Raw genomic sequence first — 26938 nt, 5'->3', positions numbered from 1 at the left:
TTACTTTGAAAGATCTAACGTTTTTAGATCTTTGTTGTCAAAAAGATTTTTTTAAATTCATCTCAATTGTGAAAGATTTTTTAAATTGACCCCCGAGAAGGGGTGAAATAAATAAATAAAGTTATTATTCGAAATTTCGGAGAAACGGTAGTATTGTATATCCAGAAAAAGACTAAAAAAAAAGTCCAAATAAAAGTTGTAGAGCGTCCAATTTTACATAAAAATGGTCTCTATACTTTTTTGCTCAAGTCAAAATTAACCTAGATAAAGTGGCTAGAAGCTAGGGGACAGCTTTTATTGAACATTTTTCTCAGTCTTTACCGTTTTTCTGAAATTTGAAAAAAAAAACATTTTTATTTTTCACCCCTTCTCGAATTTAAAAAAAAATCTTATTTGAAATTTATAATTTTCCTAATATGTATATTGAATAAAAATATTAAAGATATGTTTTTTTTAGCAACGTACATTTTTTTTTAAATTCTACTATTATCCTCTAGCTTCTAGCCATCCTATCTCGGTTAATTTTGATATGAGCAAAAAAAGTATAGAGATCATCTCTATGTAAAATTTGACGCTCCACAACTTTTATTTGAACTTTTTTTTCTAGTTCTTACCGTTTCTCCGAAATTTCGAAAAATAATTTTATTTATTTATTTGACCCCTTCTCGAGGATGAATTTAAAAAATCTTACGAGATTCGTTTTTAGATTTTTCAAAGTAACTTCATTTCTTTCAAGTTTTTACGAAAACTTCTTTTTTAAAGGCCTATATTTTCTTGGGCTATTTTAATGAGCAGATTATATAAAAAAAAACTTGTTATCATATAATATCATCCATACTAAACAGTGTGTTAAGTAATATCCTTCCAAGGGTAATATGGAATACGGACGACAAATCTGGGAAAATCTAAATTATTTGCTCTGCTTGGGACAGTTAACGCCAAAACACGCACAAACAATTAAATCCCGATTACCATCTCAATTATAGAGGAATACAGTAGAACGGATCAGTCACAAATTTAACTGAAAAGTAACAACGAAATGTACGTGCAGCTTGCATTATATTGCTTTGATCGGGTATAACGGGAAAAGCTGGAAACTGCCAATTTTGGTGTTTCTGTGACCAAACGTCGACAAAGAAGTTTATTTACATTCATTTTTACAAAATACTCGTATGCGAGCAAAAACGTTCTGATTTTTTATTAATATATAGGGTGGCGCACCTCATTTGCCTCGATTGATTATACGAAATCGAAAAGATGTAGAAACAAAATATTTTATGGGTATACTTATGTGGGAAGGCAGTGTGCATAATTTAAAATTATTTTGAAATGTACAGAGTATGTCAAAACTAAGATCCACACCAAAGTTATATTTTTTCTTATGAAACACACGGTACTTTATTTCATATTTGCATCCTTGGACACAAAATAAGTACTTTATTATAAGGATTAAATATGTTTACAAGCTTTGGTTTCTGAAATATTTAAAGATATATAAATATGCATGCTATAATCGTCAAAAAGATCGTCAACACTCTGTACATTGCTTTTCAGAATTAATTCTTGTGTGACACCCTGTAGAGTATTATTTATACGGTTTTTCTCAACGAAGGACTCTTTCAATAAAAATATTAAGGAAGCCCAATGCATGATATTATTGTATTAACAATTTTGTTTGACGTTTCAATTGCTCTGTTTGAATTTTTCTTTAAAATGTTGTGTTTTTTTTTAGATTTTCTAAGCTCCTTTTTTGTTATGTCATTATTTATTCTACAACTGGTTTTGTTTTAAGGTAGTAAATCTAGAAAGATATTGCGTCAGACTTAAACTGTGTTAAGTGACATTGTTGAAAATTCCTGAAAAAGACTATATAAAATAGTTTAGATGTGCAGCGTGCAGTAGAATTCGGTCAAATATCGAGATAAAGAAGGGAATAACTTCACTGGTAAGTAATAATATACGTTACATGTAGTAAATCAATCAATTATGAAATGTACTTAGAATAACTAATTATATACAGAGTGACGCCTCTCATACGACGCGGAAGCTACAAGTAGAACGGATATTAAAATATTCTTTGGTAGAACGACAATTTATATTAAAATGAAATTTGGTGAACACATGTATGTTAATTTAGAGCATTTTTTTAAAAATATATTAGTGCTACAGGGTGCCCCTAAAAAAGTTACAGATCAAAATTGTATTGTAATGGAACAACCTATGTATTAATTGCTTTTAGGTCTCTAAAAAAAAATAAAGGTCAGTTTCGTTCAGAAAAGCATATATGATTAAAATGTAAGGTTTTTGGCATATTTAACATTTTTTAAAACTGAAGAATAAATTTTAAAGCAAGGATCTGGGCATATATAGAGTAAAATACATGCAAAATTGAACAGAAAAATGACGGACGATGATTTACAAAAACATTCTATAGGAGCCAAAATGTCTGGTATACTTATAAGACAAACACCATAGCTTGTTGAGTACCCAACTACAGCAACTTCGCATGTTTTAACTTCTACAAAGTCGATCGGGATCATTTTTTTAAATGGAACACCCTGTATACTATTGCATTTTTCTTTTATTGACTTTCTTTCTGATCACTTTACATAATCCTAAGAAATTATTAAATACGTTTTGACAATTTCAGAGTTATTAATAAGTAAATAAAAAAATTCAGCCTTTGTTAAAAAATTATTAAAAATATAAGAAATGTTCTAAAACCAATCTAACAGACTAAAAGAGTATTTTTATAACTATAACAGCAAACTAACTTGTGGCACTACCCTTATTTATCCTAATAACCAATATAAGAAAGAAATGTCACTTATCCAACAATTTTATTACACCGTAGTAACATAAACAAGCAAGACAATGAATTAAATTTATTCCAAGTCTATTAAATGCTATTTGTAATCTATAATATGCAACATGAAATAATGTTATGATAAAAATATTTATCTAATAAAAACTCAAAATAAATAAAACTACAAGTGATTTTTCTAATGCTTTTAATACACTACTCATACAATAAAAAATGTATATATTTATTAGTAAAAAAATATACTAGAAACTATAAAGGCACATTTATCACTGAATACATTTCGGTTAATCGATGGCATGTAAATCACAATGCAAATAAAATTTATTTTAACTAATCAACCAAAATAAAATATATGACACAAAAATCCTTAAAATTACATCCCTGTTTGTCCATTAATGCTCTTCTATTAAAACTTCGGTTTTAGAAACCTAGATTAAATCATATGTAGCAATATACAGGCAGGATAAGTAGCAATATTAACTTCGCAATATCGATTGACATTTTATATGTAAAATTATATGGTAAAAGATATCAATCGGCTTTTCTAAAGTAACTTGACACCGTTCTTTTTCGAGAATGAGGTACTCTAAATATGTCTTTTAGGAAAAATATAAAAAAAAATTACTTAAGTACATCTTTTAACTTTGATGATAAAAATATATCTAACAAAAGTCTGAACTTTTAAGTCCCGTAAAATCACTAATCTAACGTTAATTCAGATTGCTTTCTTTGGTATTAAGTATAGAGTAGCTAGCGAATACACAGCTTTAGAACTCTTTAGTCTATTAATAAAAAATGGCAATAAAAATTAGATCAATAAAGCCTTAATAAGATTAAAAATAAATAACTAAAAATTGAAAATAAAATTTTGAAATTCTATTTTCTATTCAGTTGATAGAAATTTCCCTACAATTGCACTAATATAGTAACACTAATAATTGTGCTACAAAACTGAAATATGCTTATCAGTCTTCAAAATATTTTGAGATTCTATGATTAACTACAAATGAGTATCCTCATAGGTCATCTTTAATGATGACTTCTTCAGGAATAACAACTGAATCCTCAGTATCGCTGATATAACCTTTTTCCCCTGTATAATGAGTAGGATAGAGTAGCAAAGGAGCCACTGAAAATGCTACTAAATCTCTCTTAGGATAGTGGTTTTTCCATGATTCCTGTGGGTGTTTATCAAAAAGTATGGGCAAATACTCATCCACTGGCACCTAAAAAAATAATTTTAAAATCATGTTAAGAAGAAATAAAATTTGCTGTACCAATTTTTTTAAAGGTTCAGCTTCAAGGAGTTTTTTGGCACCATTTAAACTAAGGACATAACCCAACGTCCAATAAGAATACCCTACGTGTACAAGATAGTTAGAGCCTTCAACCCAAGGCTCATCTTGATCTTGGAGACGCTTTCTACCAAAATATCTACAAAAATAATTTCCTAACTGTATACAGGGTAACCAACAATTTAGTCTGAAATAGATCAATATCATTTCTAAAGCTTTTTCAGAACAGTAGGTTTTCTGTTTATAACTTATTTATATATTTTTTTCTATGTTCTATTAAAGGTTACTGAACAGATACAGTTAATAGTACCTTGACAAAATGACAAATCCACCACTTAATACACTCACTTCTAAATACTTACACTAAATCCCAACCTGGCATGTGCATGACTTCAGCCATGGTATATTTAGTTTTTTTCCTAAAATAAGATTCAAATCTAATATCATCTTCCAAAACCAAAGTTTTTTCATATCCATTCTTAACAACCTAAAAAGATTATAAAATAAAAAAAATAAATTACAAAACACTTTAGCTTACATCTTTCCATACTTGATAATGGCTTAAAAAGCAACCTATTTCTCCTAACTTCATGGGCCTACAAATAAATGATCAAGTTTTGATAAGTATAAACTCATGAAATATTAAATTTCATCTCCATACCTTTTATGATACGGATCATAAAAATCAGGCATAAAAGAAATAGATTTTAAAATGTCTCATTTAATTCCCTAAAAAGAAAAGATATATTTTTTTATACATATACAGGGTGTTTCAAAAAACATGTGCCATCTCTGGCGGGAAAATTCTTCACGTAAAAATAAGATTTATTTTTCATATCAACATAGGTCCGATTCTGCTTTGTTACTTAGCTACAGGGTGTTAAAGTCTTAATAATGTTTCGATTTATTATAATTTTCTTCCAAGTATTTTTAGTGATTTGAATGAAATTTTGAGGGTTAAAGTTACTATAAGTGCTACATATTTTAATGCTAAAAAAGTGTCGATAAATTTATCAGGGACGTGCATATGGGTTATCACTGGAATATTTTTCCAAAAAAAAAAACATGTGCGCCACTGACTTTTTTCTTTTGATATGAAAATTGTGTAGGCCGTTTAATACCAATTAAAAATTATCTCTTGATATTTTGTCGAATTCGGCCTCCTTGATGATATAAACGCAATGTTATTAATCAAAATTAAAATAAAATTAATAAAATATATATTTTACCTAACTTATTATTAAATATTATTATTATTAGTTATTATTACTATTAGTCCAAATATAAAAAATAAATATTATTTTTACGTGAGGAATCTCCTCACGAGAGATAGCACATGTTTTTTGAAACACCCTGTATACAGGGAGGCCCATTATGTTCTGGACAAGCTCTATATCAGATGTTCTCTTTGATAATACAATATAGAGGGTGTTTCCTAAATATTCTAAAAAAGTTCGTGCTGTGATACCTCATTATGTTTTTAAGAAAAAAAAGTTTATATAAACATGGGGTCTAAAGTACTTCCTTTGTGATCTACGGGGTGTTAAAAAGTTAAAAAAATATTGGTTTTCGAATTTCTAGCAATATGTCTGAAACTACTTTAGATATTTTTTTAAGGGAGTTAAAAGGAGTTTCCAGGTATTAATGCAGTTTTTTCCATTAACTGCTGTTTTCCTACTTGAGCCAGTGGCGTTTCTACCCACACAGCCCTGAATTATTTGATTAAAATAAATGGTACGCTGCTGCTTTTTTCAATTTTTTTTTCTTGATTGTCCATTCTTTTTTAACAAGAACAATCTCTTCAGTTTCTCTTGTACTTCAAACGGTTTTTCAGAAAAAAATAAATTAACTACACTGCACATTGCAAAATCGGTAAAAAAACGAGCATAGATAAAAAGTGATGGGCTTTAATATCTTCTTTTCTTTCTCAATCATCGACGTAGTATTCTCAATCAATACGCAGTGACGTACGATTTATTTTAAACCAATTAATTTTTTTGTTCAAATTAACTTCTTTTTGTAAAAACATATGAGGAATCACACTCTAATCATTTTTAAACTCCTTAAGAAACACTCTCTGTATACAGAATAATTCAAACTTTTCAATAGTTGTAGCTTTTAAATGGAATGTTATATATTTTTGTTTAGAAAAGGTACTAGATTTATCATGGAATTCTAAAAATACCAATAATACCATATGAAAAATGGATGGTTATTATGTAATATATCAAAATTTAATGTGGCAAGATTTAAAGAGATAGAACACCGTGCATAATGTACTTCTTTACAATTCAAATAAAATAAACATTTTTCTTTCAAATTTAAGTTAAAATTTGAAATAGATAAACAGATGTAGAGGTTTTTGGGAACACTGGACCACCCCATACTAAGGGCTGGCAAGGTTAGTCTTGGGTCGAGATTTCCGTATGTAAGAAGAGTACAATGCGTTTATAATGTACTGAACAAAGAGAGGACAGTAAACACCTTGCCAAACGTATGAAATGAATCGAGAAACCGTGCACATTGCTAAGAGACGTGGTAGGGGATATAGTAGATTTGTCGCAGTTGACCGGTCGACCCAATACCCAATCAATACCTCTATCAGTACTTAAAGTTCTAGGGAAAGGTGTACATCATGCGTTCAGCTTCACGATTTAATTACGTCTCGTGATACTTTATTTGTTTATATATTAACGAGTTGTAATTTTCCCTATAGCTTGAAAATTTTTAAGTGCAAGCTAGAAACACTTGCATTTTTGGTAAAAATAAGTGGAATTGAGGTGGTTTTCGACAGTCGGGCTATTAGAACTCTGAATTCAAAAATCGATATCTCGAAATCTATTAGAAATAATTGATTGTAGATTTTTCAAAATCTTTCTTAATATTTCTGATGCATTTTCTTCGTAGACAGTAAGTGAAAATCTTTATCAATAAAAAAATTACACAACTGCTGAAAATTGCTATGCTCTAAAAGTAAATAGATATGGGTTGTTTACAATTTTTGAATGGAAAAAAACAACCTTATCGATTTTTTCTTATGTAAACATATTGTAAAAGATCCTATCTTTAAAATAAAAAAAGTTTCAATATCTAAAGTGTTTCTTGAGTTATGGCGTGTTAAGCTCCGCGCGCACTGAATAGGTATCGGCGAGAGCGAGCGACACGTAATTTTCAGTTTACGTTGAAATAAATGTAAGCCCGCGCACCGCATTAGATCGGTGCGCCCGGTGCGCTCGGTGCGCTTCGAGCTATCGGTAAACATATTGTAAAGATCCTATCTTTAAAATAAAAAAAGTTTCAATATCTAAAGTGTTTCTTGAGTTATGGCGTGTTAAGCTCCGCGCGCACTGAATAGTATCGGCGAGAGCGAGCGACACGTAATTTTCAGTTTACGTTGAAATAAATGTAAGCCCGCGCACCGCATAAGATCGGTGCGCCCGGTGCGCTCGGTGCGCTTCGAGCTATCGGATGTACTCGCGCCATCAGGCGAAATCAGAAAATGCATGGGAGGGGACGAATAGTCTACTTTTTAGTGGAGCGGTTTTACATTAAACATGTCCGATGAATTATTAATCGAAAGTGTACGAGACCATATCATACTTAATATGCGGTTTTTTATCAAAATTTCTTACAGGCACGTAACCTATATTGTTTACTACACTTATTCAATAACTGAATTAGAAAACCATCCGATTAAACCCATTTATTTCTGATCTCATTATGATTATCTCACATTATTTTGAAAATCGAATTTAAATATCGTCAAAAAACTTATCATATTATTTAATTTTTGGTTTGTTTTGACGTTAGTAATAACAGCTGATAAATAGTCATCCTATGTTACTATGTTGATCGCTCCGTAAAAGGTACAAATAGAGAAAAAACGGCGTCCAGTTGGATGGGAAATGACGATTGATGACATTTCCTATATAAATTTATATATAAAATGGCACCGACCTTCATTTCATGGTCATCGCTGATGCCGTTCCTTTTCGATAATACGGTACTATAAAAACTATTTATATTTTTTCTTTTTTCAATTTTCTTTGACTTTTTTATTATATTTTAAGTTTTTAAAATCTTGGTTTTAAATCAGTAGTGAATAAAACGAAACTTGTGTTTACATTTTGTTTAATGATTGACGTTTCGACCAATTTTAATTCGGTCTTCTTCAGAATCTATTATATACGTATAAATAATTTTCTACGTTTGTGGTAAGAAAAAATTATATATTAAACACATTGTTAATGATAAAATTGTATTGTATATTATAGATTCTAAAGAAGACCGAATTAAAATTAGTCGAAACGTCAATCATTAAACAAAATGTAAACACAAGTTTCGTTTTATTTACTACTGACTTAAAACAAAGATTTTAAAAACTTAAAATATAAGCTATATATAAATGTTTGTAATGACACTTATTTAGATTAAAAAACTAAAAATAGAAGTTTTATTTGACTATTTTTCATATCTAGCTTTGTTTTTAAAGAACAAATTAAACCCTTTTGAGTTATACCAAATTTGTTAAAATCGGTTAAGCTAAGAGTCATGTAGTATATTTTATCCCCATCTTCCACTCTATTTCACTAATTTTATGTGGTTTGTTAAAATCTAAATATATTAATGTGTGTTTGGTTAAGATCTAAATAATATCAATTTCCATCATAAAGCATAAAATATAAAAAGTTTCATAAAAATATAAATAGTAATAATACTTTATAATTTTTTGAAATGCCGAATGAATTTGACTAAATTTGAATAAACTTCTCCTCGTCTATGCTCAAATTTATGCTGGTGACGTACTCTCGACCGTCGATCGTGCAACTCCAGTGCGCGGCTACAATCGACTTTCCGACCGGTAGTGCCGCTCGCGCCTCTCGCACCGCTCGCACCGCTCGCTCTCGCCGATACCTATTCAGTGCGCGCGGAGCTTTGTGTTAAAAAGTTGAGTTTTTAATTATCGCGATTACTGACGTTTTCTCTTTATAAAAAAAATGACACCCTAAAGATATCCTTATAATTCCATTTCAGATGCTCAGAAACATTTCTATTGATTTTATCTAGTTATCTTTTCGAAAAAGTCTTTTAAAAATAAGAGGTTTGCGATCATGATTTTACTTTACTTGATAGGGAAAGGCGTACCAGCAACGCCGCAACAGCACTCCGTCGCATTTCTCTCACTCCGACTTAGTAAGATCCCTATGTGATTTACTTCCACACATGTAAATACCGACCCAAGAGTAACAGTTGCCAGCACGGTATAATATTTGCAAACTTACTGTCCATCCACAGCATCTATTGTTTCAACATCCAAGCCCATCTCATCAAAGCACTTGTGCATCCTATCTCTTCTATCAGGTCTCCTTCTTAAATTTATCATAAATATTTTATCAAAGTCCATTCGATCTTTTTCTGGTAATTTTATGAACTCCTTAAGCAAATCACTAACATACAAAGAATTTCCTTAAATTTGTATTTATTTACATTCAGTATACACAAAGTATTTAAAATTTAAAAATTCTTTGTTAGGTACCTGAATTTAAAACTTCCATTTTTATGTTTAATAAATGATCATCATCATCAACTAACTCTTCACTTGGTTCCAGTGGGACAGGAATGTAACCAAAAACTTCTTCGTTACATAAATATAATGGTATATTGTTAAATCTGGCAGAAAGTGCAAAAACAATTATGTCATCATACGGAATATCATCTGCTTGCAAATTTTCATGTATATAAGTCAGTAATTCTGATTCTGTCCTTCTCAAATCAATCATAACACATGAGTGAATCATAGGCACATTATAACAGCTAATATTATTCCTATTTACAATAGGTTTGTATTCGTCAGTACGATGGTAATAGTAATTATCAGTCATACCATGCCAAAAATTAGAATAAAGTCCATTAGACCGAAGCATGGGAGATACAACTGTAAAATTCTTTGATACCAAATAGTTTAATGTTTCTGGATTGGTGAGAAATACATCGGCATCGATAGACTTTAAAAAAATTCAAATTATTAATTTTTGAAAAAAGTAATTAACAGAAAATTACCAAAAAATAGTCAGCCCATATATTCTTGGCAAATTCTAAAGCAGCTTGTCTTTGATTCATAACATGAGTAAATCTACTGTCTGGCCAATCAGCAATACTGCTTTCACCTAAAAAATTACATTATTATACAAACAGTATACTTTTGAATCGTGACATGTATTCTCTTGTTGGACAAACTATACCTAGTTATATAAGTACCGTATGATCGAAAAAAAATGGCGTCCAGTTGGCTGGCAAATGATGATCGATGACATTTCCCATATAAATTTACATATAAAATTACAGCGATCTTTATTTCATAGCCATCGTTGACGCCGTTTTTTCTCGATCATACGGTACTTAAACAACATGTTTATAGGTACCTGGAAATGATTTTACAGTATCTTCAAGTTCTGTATGAATCGAATGATACTCATTTTTTACTGACTCAGCCCATAACTTCAAAATATGTATGCTATTATCACTATTATGGTCACTTCTAATCCTAAAAGATAAATCATCATTCTATACAGATGAATTAAGAACTATGAAGTTATTTTGAGACCATTTTATAGTTTTGTTTATTAAGGTTATGTTTACACAACCTACATAAAAAAAGGAAAATTGTATGAGATACTTACCACAAAGACATACGATCTTTTGGATAATTCAGTCTTTCGAAATTCGATAAAAAATACGGTAAAGTATGGGCCTTGTTTCTTACCAAAACAGACACATGAATGGTCGGTTTCTTCAATTCTTGTGTAAACACAGTCACTATTGCAAAAACAAAAAACCACACCCGCTGCATTTTAGCGAATTCAATAAATAACTTACAAGCTTCCTAGCTTTATTAAATAAAAGCCTAGTGCATATTTATCAACTTCCAACCCATAATAACTTCGTGATTATTTGTGGAGATTACGAATTACGAATACGAATCAAGGTCGTGTCAATATGTGTGAATATGTCACAGAACCAGCGTTGCCAATGGTCCAAAATTATATTCCACGGCGAACATACCCAAATTCCACAAAATTCCACAATCACTAGCCAGGTTCGGTCTTTAGGTCTGCGACCAATCCGACATTTTTTTTATATGAACCACGTGATCTTAAAGGGATTTTACATTATATAGTGACGTGTGATATGTGATATGTCGAAAATTTCGTCGGATTGCTTGCAGATCTAAATACCGAACCTAGCTGCTGACCTCGACGGCGACGCTCTTTTTACAGAAATCTGTAAAATTATGATGAGTCCTATAATGTTTTTTTTACTATTAGCTAAATAAGGAAGAAAAAAAGGAATAATTCCGAAAATTCCACAAAATTCCACATTTATTCTATTCCACAAACGTTCCACAACATTATTACGAATTCCACACATTTTGTGGAATTCCACAAAGATTGGCAACGCTGCACAGAACAGCTGAGCACGCAAACAGCGCCAAACCAAACTAATTATCTCAAAAAAGCGCTCATTTAATGGAGATGATGCGTATTTTTTATTATTTCATGTATAAAAGTAGTACCTATATTCACAGTAGTCTTTGGTATAAAATAAAAGCTGTAATTGTAATAATCCAGAATTTCAATTCGAAAATTTTTACTCATATTTTTTACCTAAAATGTGGGCAGTGTCGCGGCAATTTTAATTTTTTTTTATTGAAATACACAGGGTGATTCAAATAATTACACTGGAGCTATAGTTTTCTAAATACGTAGAATGCTGTATTTTTCTCGATAGATTTCCCAAAAATACCATGCAGTATGTAATAGCCTATGATTTTTGAAATCAGTATGAACATTTTTAAATATATACCGCTAGAGAATTTAAAAAAATTAAATGACCTTAAATATGTATAATAAATAAAATATAGATGTTTTTTCTTTAATTTCATTACTAATATTGCTCTAATATTAGTAATGAAATATAAATAATCCAGAATTTCAATTCGAAAATTTTTACTCATATTTTTTACCTAAAATGTGGGCAGTGTCGCGGCACTTTTATTTTTTTTTAATTGAAATACACAGGGTGATTCAAATAATTACACTGGAGTTATAGTTTTCTAAATACGTAGAATGCTGTATTTTTCTCGATAGATTTCCCAAAAATACCATGCAGTATGTAATAGCAAATGATTTTTGAAATAAGTATGAACATTTTTAAATATATACCGCTAGAGAATTTAAAAAAATTAAATGACCCTAAATATGTATAATAAATAAAATATAGATGTTTTTTCTTTAATTTCATTACTAATATTGCTCTAATATTTTGTAAAACAAAATTTGCTTTAAAAATATATAGAAAAAAAACAGATATTGGACTCTTTTGGAAGAGTGAGCCACCCTGTGTATAATTTTTGAATAAATATTTATTATACATATTAAAATATGATGTTAAAACTTCAGACACGACTGCAAACCGATTTTAAAAATTTTATTTAAGTAAAAATACATCAAAAAAACAAATACTGGACTCTTTTGGGAGAGTAAGCCACCCTGTATATAATCTATGAGCAAAATTATACATATAATATCTTCATTAGGCATGTAAAAACTTCAGACACGACTGCAAACCGGTTTTATAAATATTATTTAGATAAAAATATATAAAAAAGCAAATATTGGATTCTTTCCGGAGAGTGAGCCACCCTGTATATAATCTTTCAGCAAGATTAAACTCATAATATCTTTATTATACATGTTAAAACTTCAGACAAGACTGCAAGCCCATTTTAGAAATGTAAATTAGGTAAAAATATATAAAACAGATATTAGACTCTTTTGAGAGGGTGAGCCACCCTGTATATAATCTTTGAGCAAGATTAAACTTATAATATCTTTATTAGACATGTGAAAACTTCAAATACGACTGCAAAGCCATTTTAGAAATTTAAATTTGGTAAAAAAATGTAAAAACAGATATTAGACTCTTTTCAGAGAGTGCATGAGATACCCTGTATATAATCTTTGAGCAAGATTAAACTTATAATATCTTTATTAGACATGTGAAAACTTCAAATACGACTGCAAAGCCATTTTAGAAATTTAAATTTGGTAAAAAAATATAAAAACAGATATTAGACTCTTTTCAGAGAGTGCATGAGATACCCTGTATATAATCTTTGAGCAAGATTAAACTTATAATATCTTTATTAAGCACGTTAAAACTTTGCTTTAAAAAGTTTCGCTGCAAACCGATTTTAAAAATTTTATTTAGGTAAAAATACATAATATAAAAAAAATGTTGAACTCTTTTGGGAATATAAGCCACCCTGTATATAATCTTTGAGGAAGAATAAATTTATAATATCTAGACATTTTAAAACTTCAGACACACTTATGTTTACACAACCTGCTACATACAACCTGCACGACTGCTACGGATTTTAAAAATTTTATGTAGATATACCTATTTTATGGAGGTACAGAAAAAATACCTATTTGAATAAAAAGTAACACGTAAAAGAGACAACAATGAACGTAAACAATTTGTAAATAGATATGTGTTTAATAACAATAAGTGCTTGCTTCTTGTCGCAAAATTGTTACTGTATATTTTAGTAACAATTTAAGTGAGCCTGTGTATCTTATGTAATTCATATTAAATAAATTATTATTATTAAATAATTATTATGTAATTAGAACATTATTATTACTTTGAAATAGTGGGGAATCATTCAATATTTATGTTTTAAATATCCAATGTTAGATATTGGATATAAATATATATATATATATATATAAACTCTCTTAACTTAATATTAGGTACTTACCAAAAGAATTACTTGATGGCTTCGATTTTTCCCATAAAACACTTAAAAAAATGGCGCCCGCACACGATTCTTGCAAATGGAATGGAGTTAAGAGTACAGAAAACCGAAATAATCGCGTTGTTAACAAAAATATTGTCATCACTAGGTACTGTTTCTTGTTATTCACTATTTATTACGTAAAATTTTTGATAACGCGCGTTGATCACATTGAAAATAGTGAACAAAATTTCTAGAATTTCAAAAAGCGAACGTACGAAATGTTCCAAACTTTAAAAGAATTGCTAGATTGTGAGATTTTTTTTAAAAAGCGCGTTTATTCAAAAAAAAAGCGACAGGCGCCCCGGCCAACGCCACCTAGACATAAATTGAAATGTGCGCGATGGCGCCATCTAGCGAGTTACGTTATTAATAATTTTGACTCAAAATTTTCTGAAAAAAAACGTAAAAGAATAATAATAATATACTTCTAAAAGAAAAAATGCCCACTATAGGTAATGCCCCACTATAAAAAGAATCTTAATTCATATTCTAAAAATAGTTTTAATTTCTGATAAAAAAATTAGAATAATGTTTAAAAAATACGACTTCATAAAAAAATATATATAGGCAACTCAATATACCAAGATCTTTCAAATCACATTTCAAATCTTGTTTCAAATCTAATCTAACCTCACTTTTTCGGTTTATGGGGGCCTTTTAAAGCGCATTGTTTTTATTATTTTCTTGAATATGTATTATATGTTTATATTATACAAGTATTTATTTAATATGAATATTTTACACAAAGTTTTAAAATGCTCTTAAGAAAAATCTCGAATGTTAGAATACCACAAAGAAATTCTATTAGATCTGTAATAAGAAAGTACAATAATATTAATTTTGAGGATATTCCCGAAGTATCTCCAGGAAAAATAAAGAAAACTTTCAATATAAATGGATTAAGTTTTGAAGAGGGATATACTTGCTTTATCTCAAAGTGTATAATTTGTAAAAATGTAAAAGATGAAACAAAGTCTACTCCAAAATTATACATAAATAAAAATACTGGTACGTGTATAAAATTTGTTCTTAAAATAAAATTTGACTTTACGGAATTTCAGGAATGTTTATGTGTGATTCCTGTTCTCATTGCGGACAATGGGACCAGTTTCTAGCGCATTTAGTTATGTTGAAGTCTAAAAAAATTAAGAAAAAGTTAACTTTTGAAAATGACTTTCAAAAATTCGAAAAATATAGTGAAATTTTGAACGAAGTTACAAACCAAACAATTGTATTGAATTCATTAGATGAAAACGAATTGACAAATATTCTGTCTAAGTTTAGACTTCCTGTAAGTTTAGTTGTATTGTCTCGTTAGTTTATTTCTTAAAAATTTATTTCTTTCAGGTAATATCTCAAACTGCCATAGAATCTTTAGATATAAGAATTAATAATAAAAACACACTTTTATACTTTCCATTAGAGAATGTTGAAAGTAGAGTTGTGGGATATAGAACAGTCCGTTCAAATAATCTGACTGAAACCATAATTCCCGACATAGAATGTGGCGGAGTTCTTACTGCTCGACTATCCAGATCTAAAGATACTGCTCTTTTAGTGCCTACTATTAGAGATTTTTTAATTTTAATCAATAAAAAAATCAATGCCAGTATTGTGTGTTTACCAGATGGTGTAAGAACATTATCACAATATGTATTACCAAGTTTAGAAAGGTTTAAAAAAATTATATTATGGATGGGCAGCGATAGTGTTTCTTGGGATTCAGCCAGGCATTTTGCCCACAAGCTCGGAGAAAAAAGATGTTCCTTGATAAAACCTAGTATATTATTACCTCATATACAACCAGAAGAAGATTTTTCCAGTGTTATAAACACTGCTCAACCTGTATGGCATAAAAGTATTACAACGTTTGGAAGTCTTAGAGCTGATGTTTTATCAGATTTGCAAAATATTGATAAGGTAAAATGGTTTTATATGTGAAAAAATGTCATTAATTAAGTTTAAATATAGGTCCAGGGAATTAAATGGAAGAGATACCCTACGTTAAATAAAATATTAAAGGGGCACAGAAGAGGGGAGCTCACAATTTTGACAGGGCCAACTGGATCAGGAAAAACCACTTTTATCAGTGATTATTCACTTGATTTACTTATGCAGGGCGTAAGAGATTTTTTTTCTTCATACAGGGTGACCCAGTGTCCAAAAGTTTCTCATTTGAGATTGTCACTCCAATATTTTTCAAAAATATGTAGGCAGTTGTAGCTGACATATTAAACATATTATACAGGATGATTCAAAATATTTTACACTAAATTTGTTGTTTTAATGAATGGTTATATTTCTTTTGATAAAAATTTCAAAGTGACCTTACAAAAATTACATTAATTAAAGTTTTGACAGCTCTGTTAATAGTGAACAAATTATTGATGATGATATTGCTAATCTTACTAAGTGGGCAACGTTTTTTGGTATACAGGGTGGCCCATTGAAAACGTTCCGCAAGGCATAACCGCCAGGGTAATTTTTTTTCAGAAAATCCAAAAACACGTCAATTTTGTTTGTGAGTGGGACAACTTTTGCCCCAAAAATGATTGCAAAATCTTCAACCCTTTAAGCGGGGGTGTCATCCCCCAACTTTTTTCAAATGGGAAGGGGGGTCAAGTGGCACCCTAAGGTGGCACCGCAATGAAAAGAGCTTTCTATTCTTTATATTTCCCCGCTTCGTTTTTGAAAATCGGTCGAGTCATTGAGAAAATATGAAGGATTGAAATTTGAAAAGTTTATTTAAGCATTTATCAGAGTAAATGATAAGGATAAATTCCTTCGACCAATTTGCTGTTTTTTCTTATTATTTCTAGATGTTTATGCATTTTTTCACTTGCCACAAGGTTGAACGATCAGGTGCGGTAGTTGCTAGATAGCTGTTCTGTGACTTATGCGTTGAAGTTCTTCTCAATATCGTTAAACTTTTTAATAATTATGGTGTACTCACTTGCAGAAAAAGTGGATATAATCGAACTTTATTTTGAAAAATAATGAATGTGGCAATCGGTTTGCGCAGATATTCAATGAACGCCATCCTGACAAACACCTTTATGGCAAAATTGCTCGCGATTTAGTAGCAAAATTTCACGAAACTGTTATGAATAAAAAGAGGCAGAGGGAAAATCCTGTAGTAAATGAAGCTATGGAGGTATTCGTAAAGTTGCCATGGATAGTACGCTGAGTACAAGAAAATTAGCCAATAAGACCGCGACCGGCGTGAATCGTACAAGTGTCCAAACGATATTAAAAAAACACAAGTTCCACCCGTACAAAATTCAGTTGGTACAAGAATTCAACGAAGACGATTTTGATCGTCGCGGGCTGGTATTTTTGGAAATTCTATTGTGGGTCAGTTTAACGATATTGAGACCGCACCTGATCGTTCAACCTTCAAACATCTAGAAATAATAAGAAAAAACAGCAAATTGGTCGAAAGAATTTATCCTTATCTTTTACTCTGATAAATGTTTAAATAAACTTTTCAAATTTCAATCCTTCATATTTTCTCAATGACTCGACCGATTTTCAAAAACGAAGCGGGGAAATATAGAGAATAGAAAGCTATTTTCATTGCGGCGCCACTTGACCCCCCTTCCCATTTGAAAAAAGTTGGAGGATGACACCCCCGCTTAAAGGGTTGAAGATTTTGCAATCATTTTTGGGGCAAAAGTTGTCCCCCTCACAAACAAAATTGACGTGTTTTTGGATTTTTTGAAAAAAAAATATCCTGGCCGTTATGTCTTGCGGAACGTTTTCGATGGGCCACCCTGTATATATATTGGGTGTGTCAAAATTAGTCATAATGTTTTACCCACCTATTTCAAATATAATTTTCTATCCTTTTATTACTGATATTAGCTGCCCATACACGGAAAGGCCCGGCCTTTGGATGAAATCTTTGCGTTTGTGGGCAAGACCAAGTCTTTGGTAGGCAAAGCCTTTGGCGTACTAAGCCTGTCAAAGGCCAAGTCCGCGGACTATAACTATAAAAACTATTTACAGTACTTAAATATCTTGAATTCAAGACGGAATGCAACAATTTCTGAGAAATATTTAACTGTTTACGCCACCATTGATTTTAAATTTAATAAACTACTAATTGTACTCGGCTACGGAGTACAATAATAGTCGTGAACATTTAATAATTTATCTTAAGTCTATTTAGTAAATAATTATTATATTAATCATTGACAATGAATAAAAAATCAAGTCATTTATATACAGTTTATCCCACAAAGCAGCAAATGCTCTAGTATGATATTATTTATTTTTATATTTTTTTATACCTAAAATTATCATATGAATTAAAAAAATTGTGAATATACATCCATTTTTATATTATCAAAACATAAAGTTAGATAAAACTAACTTTTTCTATCACAAAATACACCTTTTTGTGAAATAGTGGAGGAAAAGTCAACATCTAGTTTTGATCCAACGTATAATTGGAAAGGGCACTATTATAATTTTTTTTAAATTATTTGAAAAACTAATAAAGAATTTGCTATTTTATAATTTTGGGACTGTTTTAAATGTGCAAAAACGGTCCTATTTACTCTGAACTGGTCATTAAACTACTCTGAACTGCAAAACTACCGCATTCTATTTAAAAAAGACCAATTTTAGTATAAAATATATTTTTACCGTCCCCTATATCTATGAAAATATTCTAAAAAATCTGTATATTTTGTAAAAAAATATAGAATTACAAGTCTCAAATAGGAAATCTGTTATACAGTATGTCCCTGGATTGTCTTTACAAGAGGATTTTTTTTTTATTATTGACATTTAGAGGAAAATGCACTCTTCATAAAAAAAAATTTGGTTCTAAAATGATTAATCCCGTTTTTACTTTTTCAAATCTCCATACCGTTTTGGAGAAAATTTAAAAAAAACATGAAAATATGGTTGTGAAGTCCTAAAAATCAAAAGGCGTTTCTATGATAATGTCATTTCGATTTCATTCTTTAATACATGGTTTTTATTCGTTTTGATGTTAAACTATCACATTTTCCGATAACTATTATCACCCTTTCTGTAGCATTGAACTAAATAAATTTTGTGCTTCTTTAACATTTTAAAACAGCAAAAAATATAATAATTAAAATTCTAGCAATAACTATCAAAGAACGAAATCGGAATGACACTACCTATTTCATGTTTTTTTTTATTTTCTCTGAAACTGTATGGAAATTTGGAAAAGTATAAACGAGATTAACCGTTTTAGAACAAGAAAAAACAATGCAAAAAATGCATTTTTCCCAAAATGTCAATAATAATAAAGGTTTTCCTCTTGTAAAGACAATCCAGGGACATACTGGAGATCTTTTTAGAAGACTGGGACGCCCTGTATAAAATCGCCTTTTTTTAATTTTTCCATTTGCAGGTAAACACGTTATGGGGCAGTTTCGAAATTCGAAATGCTAGATTGGCTAAAACGATGCTTCAGCAAATGGCTGGTTTCAGCTTGGAGGATAATTTGGACAAGTTTGATGAAATGGCAGATAAATTTGAACACTTGCCACTTTATTTCATGACCTTCCACGGACAGCAAAGTATTAAAGTTGTTATGGAGGTGAGATCATTTATTTTTATTATTTAATTCATCATTATGTTATTGGTGTATCTAAAAGAAATTATGTTGTGGTTTTGGTTCACTCTGTATTACTACACTGACAAAAAAGTTAATATAAGTCTTTGAATAAGAAGACTAAGGAAGGAGCATATCAAAAATCTTAGGTACACCGCGATGGGCCTATGGCCGACTTAAATTCCGGTTTATCAGTGTCGTTCTAATTTTATTTAAAAAATGTAAAACTATGATGTAGGGTAGACGTGGGGTAGACTCAATAATTTGTTGTTTTATGTTACGTTGTGAATAAATGTTGGTAGTTATTAAAATTGTTATAAAAATATATAATTCAAATAAAAATAGATAAGTTATAATAAGTATTTATTAACACAAACATCCGATACGCTACTGAAGCAGGTAAGTCAAATTAACGTATCTCATAGATAAATGCAACAAGTTTAGATTGGAAAGCCCGTAAAAATTTTAGGTCGCGAAATTATTTTGGGTCGCGACCGTTATACGCGATCTGGCGCTGCTATAGCGGTCGCTAAGAACAACGGCAAACAAAAACAGAAATAATTTTCTCTTGTCAAAGTCAGAATCTTCAAAAATCATAATAATCTTTCAAAATCTAAACCGCTCTCATGAAAGAAATTCCGAAAAGTGTTTATAGCATCCATTTTCAAAGTAATTATTGCTATCTTGTGAGTTTAATTCAAGTTTTATTTACTCCAACCGGTAATAATTGTGAAAAAGTGGCATTAAACTTAAAAGCTGTGCTGTGAACTGTGAACTGCAAAACCATCGTGGATCGTGGCATAACGTCGGTTTCAATTTTTCATAGGTATTTCATATATGCGTCCTTATATAAAATAAAGTTTTTTTATGCAACACACTGTATTTTATTTATAAAATTAAACGAAAATAATAATAAATTTGAATAAACAATATTTGGCGATATAATTCCGAAAAAAGCCGAACCGCTCCGAAATTTTCAAAAGTTTTGGATCGCGACCGTTGCAAGAATAGCGCCAAATAGGGTTTACATTGTCCTTATGGGCACTTTCCAATCTAAACTTGTTTCATTTATCTATGACGTATCTAAATTCTTTGACATCTAATCTTTGACAAGTAATAAATAAAAGCTAAAATGCAAGAAAAATATATAATTTAGTCAATTTAAGTGAATTTCATAAATGATCGGTTTACTACACGTATGTATATTATATAGTCACTTACTAGCGAAAAGTTGTTCCATTATTTCACTCAATTTTTGCCGAGATCTACCGCACGCTACACAACCAACTATTTTAGAATCTTTTCGATAAATCGCGATAGTGTCACTGTTAATTTAAGTTCTGCCACAATTTCCATCTAAGTAGTAGAATAAATAATAAATAACATAAAATAAGCTCCGTAAAGACTGACAAATCCACAAAATTTCAAATCAAATTCAAATGTGTCAAATAAATCGTCAAACAGAACTGTCAAGGATCCCCACCCTAGAGTGCTTTTATGGCGCTTTTTCCGCCCACCATGCATGAATACATGGATAGCATTATGCTCCTTCCTTAGTCTTCTTATTCAAAGATATAAGTGCTATACATATTTTAATATTAAAAAAGTGCCGACAGATTAACCAGGGACGTGCATATGGGCTACCACTGAAATAATTTTCAAAAAAAAACATGTGCGCCACTGACTTTTTTTTCTTGTTAGCAAAATTGTATAGGCCGTTTAATTCCAATTAAAACTTGTCTTGTTTTTTTTGTCTATTTCATTCTCCTTGATGAGATAAATGCAATTTTATTCATCTGCCTTAATCCAAGTCTAATAGCAACATTTAAAAAATGTTAATGTCATTAATTAGCCAAATTGTTAAGTACCCATTAATTCCTAAAAAATATAAAAAGTCCCTATAAACATAGGCGCGGAAATGCATAGTTTTATAGTTACAGGATGTTAAAACTTTTAAAAGATAGGTCTTTTAAAATTTATCTTAAATGTCATTATTTTTTTTGGAATTTGTTGTAAATATCCCTGAACAATAGTGTTATAAATTACAATAAAATTCAATAATAAATTAGATTAAATAAATAAAACCGTTTAATAACGTATTATTTTGTAATTTAATTTTATTGAGATTAATAAAATGCTTTTATCTCATCAAGGAGATCGAAATCGACCAAATATCAAGATCCAACGTTAAATCGGCATTAAACGGCCTATTTAATTTTACTAACAGGATAAACGAAAGTCAGTGGCGCACTTCTTTGTTTTAGGAATTTATTCCAGTGACAGTTCATATTATATTTAATTTAAAACCAAACCAAACCAAGTCAGATAAACTAGCTACAAATTGCTTAAATATCACCAAAATCGGCCCACTAGAACAAAATATATTAATCTTTAAAGTACATGAAAAACTAAACTTAAGAAGTAAATAAAGAGAACTTTAGCAATTTACATACTGTATAATATAGCTACAGTTTATTTCATAGGCAGTGGAACACGCAGCTTATGTCCATGATATAGCCCATGTGATTATAGACAACGTACAATTTATGATGGGTACCAGTGAAGACCAAAGACACATGGACAGATTTTTGAGACAAGACGCCATCGTGGCCGCGTTCAGGTCATTTGCAACAAGAAAAAATTGCCATGTAACTCTAATTATTCATCCAAGGTATAATAAACTAAATACTCGGCTACAAAAACTTATAAGTTGTATTTATAAATAAACTTGAACCATTAGAAAAGAAAAGGATGACGAGATGCTAACCACGAGTTCCATTTTCGGAGGTGCCAAAGCTTCCCAAGAGGCGGATAACGTATTAATTATACAAGATAAAAGACTAAGTTCTATGAATGGGAAGAAATATTTACAAGTGAATTTATATATTGTAATCGCAAAACATTTTCCGATGCACGTCATCAATCATATCTACATTGACATTAAAGTCTATATACCTGACTAAATGAAATATTGGCAAAAATGTTTAAATTTGTTGTATAATTTAAGATACCGAGCAGCTCTTCATTTGACTTTATAGAGCAAATGATTGTAACAGATATTTTATTTAGATTAAAGCTGCAAAAATTAGTTTAAACCGAATTTTATCATCGCTATGTTGGTCACATTGCGCCGTTTTCAGCAAGGTTGTCATCACAAAACATCCCCCTTTAGAACTTTTTCTTTAATGGCCATAAGCGGGAGTAAAAGGCCAACCGCCCGAACAAACACTAGAGACGCCACCGGTCATCAAATGGTGTAAAAATTGCGAAAATTTAATAATCTAATTTTGACACAAGGGGTCGCGCTTAACTTTTTTAATTTTAATTCAATATTCGTTGTTTTCAAATTATATTATTAGACTTTGTTGTATATTGTGAATGTATAAATGTTTTCTTAGTATAAAATTGCATTATTTATTGATTTAAATATTATTACTTACATATTTAAAAATAAAATATTATGACATATATGTCAGTTGCCGTCTAAAATGTCATCTTGATAACAAAAAGTTAGTTATTGTCAGAAATAGTTAAAATCATGTTAAAATATTAAAATTTACAAGTTATAATTAGATATTTGATATTATTTAAAAAAAACATAATGGTACAGCGTAATGTGATATGCAGGTCCAAAACAAAAAGTGCCGTTATATTGTTCAGTTTTCGTTGTCAGCCGCGGAAGTTTCAGTGATTTTAGTGTTGTCGGATATTTTTATTTGTGAAATAGAAATATTGCGTTTGGATTGCAAAACTAAAAGTGGAAGTTTTATTGCAATGTAAGTAAGCGTTTGTCCATTTTATATTTTACTTTTTTCATACCTACGACGAATATACATATATTGAAATTTTATAATTCGTTTTATTTAAAAAATGTTAGAAAACAAGCTTGTAATCCTGTAATTGACATAATTGTTATGTAATATATTCCATTTAAATGTAATATATTAGGTACTTTACAATAAAAAATGTATATTTAAAAAATACATTAAAAATATATACAGGTATTAATTGAAATTTTCAGTGTGCCAACAAACACGAGAGGCGCTTTATTATTTACTTCTATCATGTTACATTTCTTAACATGATAGACGAAGTTCTAAAGGGGGATGTTTTGTGGTTGTCATTTATTATTTGACAATTATCCTAATGTCAATTATTTTGTATAATATCATGTTGTTGAATCTTTGTGAGTAATTCTCGTTTTTTGCCTATTTTCATAGTCCTTTTTTAAAATTGTACTTTTAAGCACAAACAGTTCTTTGAAAAACTAAATTTTCCAGTTTTTGTATTGCATTTCTTGAAATTGTGTGTTGAAAATATGCCAAAGCATTTAAACAGTCAAAGCAAAGAACTTGTAGCTTCCCTGATAAACTACTTTGAACGAGAACGTGACAATAAAGCATACCGCGCACTTATGCGCAGCGCGGCGCGGCTAAGCGCGGCGAAAAACCGTGCAACGGATTAAATTTGTGTTATATAATGCACGTCCGCTGACTCAAGCGAAGCAACCGCTTGCACCGCGCGCCGAAGCGCCGTTCGTTGCAGACCTAGAATCCAAAGCGAAGAAATTCTCTTCGGGCCGCTTCGCGTGCCCTAGTGCGCGGTGGTCAGCGGAAACTTTCTTTGTTTTTGCTCATTTTCGGAATTTATTTTGGGTGTCTTCGGATTAATGATTCTACGATTGATGTATTACTAATTGGCATTTAGGTTGTGTTTAGTCAAGAACCCGTTTATTTTGTTTGAATTTGTTTCTTGTAATTTAATTATTGAGATCATGGGTGATGAAACATTCATTTTGATTATACAGAGCTACAAAGAGTTATATGATGTTGGGGACCCAAATTATCACAACCAATTGAGATGAGACAATATCTGTGAAGAAAATAAGCTATTATTGTTATTTTTAGATCATAAATAAAATAAAATATGTTCCACCAATGTACGGACTATTTAATTTAGAATAACGGAAAGATCTACCCATTTAAGAAAAGATGGCATTACATAAAATAATATAAATTATTCTCTATTAGTTTTATTTAGACATTATTAAAAACTTGCTTGAAACTTGAAACTGAAAGTCTTTTCTTAACGCCAATTGGGCAGCGAAATCTAGTTTTTTGACACTCTATAGTTGGTATTAACAAAGAAAGAAGTTCAGCAAGTTTTTGGTGGGTCATTCTATAATACTTTTAATAAAAATTTTCTTTTGACTTCCAGCTTTCGTCTTTCTTAAGCGGCCCTCACACGATCAATAATATTGTCAATGTTTTTTATTGTCAATATTTTATCAATATTTGAAAGTTGGCCTGACACGGTCAATACATATATCAATATTAAGTTTTGTGCAGATATTAAGTGTGAATTATACCCTCGATTATACCCTATGCCAAAAAATTAAAGATAAAAAAAGCGTGTCATTTTGGCATTTTGGCAGTGAGTGTCAGTCAGTGAGAAAAAATAGAGAAAAGCATTTAAGAAAAGACGTTATATAAAAAATGGATATCGAAAAAGAGAAAGGTTCGGCCAACTAAATCTTCTAGAGTACGTTAAGAAACGGGAGCCTGATGATTGCGATCTAAAACTGGTGAAAACAATGACGGCGATGTTCCGTCTTCCGCCATGGTTACGAATAAACTAGTCAAATTTTGTCAATCATGCGACCTAACGATCAATATATTGTCAATACGCCTAGCTCCGCCTTTAATATTGTCGAGTATTTTCAGGATCCCGAAAATCCATCAATATATTGAAAGTACATCAATATGTACGTTCAAACGCTCAATAATATTGTCAATAATCAAAAATATTGACAATATTATTGATCGTGTGAGGGCCGCTTTAAATCTGAATGAAGGTGTATTTTCCGTACGCATTTCTTTTTATATTAATGTTATGAATCCAAAATTTTCTCTTTTTGTTCTCACCCATATCTTTTTCTTTAGTTATTGTACATAAAATAAGAAAATCTCCCTCTGAACTGCTGCTAGAACGTGAGGACATAATGAGATTTAATACACCTTTATATCAAACCGTCACAGAGATAATACTAAAATTGAAAGGGTCAGCTCAAAACAATTTTAAACTTTAAATACCAACCGCGTACGCAAAACCGTGCATAAGTTAGCGGACCCATCAAAAATTCGCCGCGCTGCGCCGCGCCGCGCTTCGCATAAGTGCGCGATATGCTTAAAGGTCCTTTATTACCCTTGACTGCAGTCAGAGAAGTAAGTTTGTTTGATAAGCACATTACACCACTTTCAAAGTTATTTCTACGTTAGTTTTAATTAAATTTTATGATTATTAATTTGTGCATTAATAGCACCCTCTTACTTGTTATTACCAGTTAAGGCGTTGTAAGATGTACATCAATAAATAACCCATAATAACGCTTAGAATAATCTTCATAATGCACTAGTTTTTGCCAATATGTAATAAGTAAAATCAGCTAAAGTAAATGCCACGAATGTTTGGGAGTGATTCATCGCTTGATGAAGTTAGAATCGACACGCGCGCTATCATTTTTACATTAAAAACGTAAATTTTTACCGCAGACGTAGGTTTTTAAAAGCCCGGTCTAATCATCTGCCTGCGCTCCTCCTACTTATTCTAAAATGTTAGCGTGATTGACAAAGATGATACTATATCGCGTTTCTTTGATATCCGTTTGTGTGCGTCAGTCCATTGGTGTGCTTGCAGTGTGACTAATGGGGCATTCCATTTTATATTTATAACCAAATATATGTTTTGACAAGACTTTGACAGTTAAAACAACAAATTACAACAGATTATATATTGATTATTATATGACTTGAAACACCACGGCACTGGAATTAAGTTTGATGTGACCTTGAACAGATTAGTTCACATGGTAGCGACCGATGAACCACTCCCAAACATTCGTGGCGTTTACTATATAAAACAGATAAATAAACTAATTACTAAAATATTAGTTATTAAATTAAAATAAAACCTAAAAATCTTTACAAAATGATATAATAAATATATTGTTTCTCACTTTTAAATTAAGATTCAACTCATAAATCCATCACAATCTGGCAGCGCTGTCGCCATCGCTTGTCACTCAAAGTTGATCACGTGCATCGGAAATTGTTTTGCATTTACCATAAGTTTATTCTTTTAGACAAGTTAATAATTAGACTTGTTGCAGATTACCAAAAACAGATATACGGGTGACTTAGGCGTGATGACGTTAGATTTTGACAAGAAGAGTCTCAGTTTTGCTCAGAAGAAAGCAAGGTTAAAAAACAATGATACAGTAAACGAACCAGTGCCAGAAGATAATGTGATACCTGATAATTCTAATGATAGTAGTGAAACCAAATGAATCTTTATTTTTA

General features: G+C 30.6%; 3 protein-coding genes across 6 annotated transcripts in view; 1 reads left to right on the top strand and 2 right to left on the bottom strand.

Moving 5' to 3' along the window:
* LOC115875498 (beta-alanine transporter) overlaps positions 1 to 14236 on the bottom strand; it is a 934216-nt gene extending 919980 nt beyond the window's left edge. For both annotated transcript variants that reach the window (XM_030890970.1, XM_030890971.1), the window contains exon 1: positions 13946 to 14236. The gene's annotated coding sequence lies outside the window, so the exon portion shown is untranslated. The remainder of the gene's footprint in view (positions 1 to 13945) is intronic.
* Positions 1833 to 26938, top strand: LOC115875495 (twinkle protein, mitochondrial-like). 3 transcript variants are annotated; one of them, XM_030890965.1, is made up of 9 exons: positions 1833 to 1945; positions 14830 to 14992; positions 15046 to 15275; positions 15332 to 15904; positions 15956 to 16105; positions 19377 to 19565; positions 22064 to 22251; positions 22321 to 22453; positions 26749 to 26938. In XM_030890965.1, the coding sequence occupies exons 3-9, from the start codon at positions 15048 to 15050 to the stop codon at positions 26923 to 26925; spliced, it is 1638 nt and encodes a 545-aa protein (XP_030746825.1). In that variant the 5' UTR covers positions 1833 to 1945; positions 14830 to 14992; positions 15046 to 15047; the 3' UTR covers positions 26926 to 26938. The 3 variants fall into 3 exon arrangements, with proteins under 3 accessions (XP_030746825.1, XP_030746823.1, XP_030746824.1); XM_030890963.1 differs by lacking the exon at positions 1833 to 1945 and having other exon boundaries at positions 14630 to 14992; XM_030890964.1 differs by lacking the exon at positions 1833 to 1945 and having other exon boundaries at positions 14630 to 14992; positions 26738 to 26917.
* On the bottom strand, positions 3009 to 11124 carry LOC115875496 (glycosyltransferase 25 family member-like). Its single transcript, XM_030890966.1, is given in 11 exon segments — positions 3009 to 4050; positions 4102 to 4258; positions 4482 to 4606; positions 4658 to 4715; positions 4781 to 4832; positions 4835 to 4848; positions 9402 to 9585; positions 9656 to 10124; positions 10180 to 10286; positions 10542 to 10663; positions 10800 to 11124. Coding segments are annotated over 11 exon segments (1668 nt in total). The 5' UTR covers positions 10970 to 11124; the 3' UTR covers positions 3009 to 3840.

Source organism: Sitophilus oryzae, unplaced genomic scaffold (genome assembly GCF_002938485.1).
Source record: "Sitophilus oryzae breed Bouriz unplaced genomic scaffold, Soryzae_2.0 scaffold_1389_pilon_pilon, whole genome shotgun sequence".
Lineage (NCBI taxonomy): Eukaryota > Metazoa > Arthropoda > Insecta > Coleoptera > Curculionidae > Sitophilus > Sitophilus oryzae.
This window is presented reverse-complemented; position numbering and strand designations above follow the sequence as displayed.

Coding starts and splice junctions, on each gene's coding strand:
- LOC115875495 (XM_030890963.1), top strand. CDS start 14,740: ATGCTCTTAAGAAAAATCTCGAATGTTAGAATACCACAAAGAAATTCT. Junction 14,993..15,045: donor ATACATAAATAAAAATACTG/GTACGTGTATAA, acceptor ACGGAATTTCAG/GAATGTTTATGTGTGATTCC. Junction 15,905..15,955: donor ATTTGCAAAATATTGATAAG/GTAAAATGGTTT, acceptor GTTTAAATATAG/GTCCAGGGAATTAAATGGAA.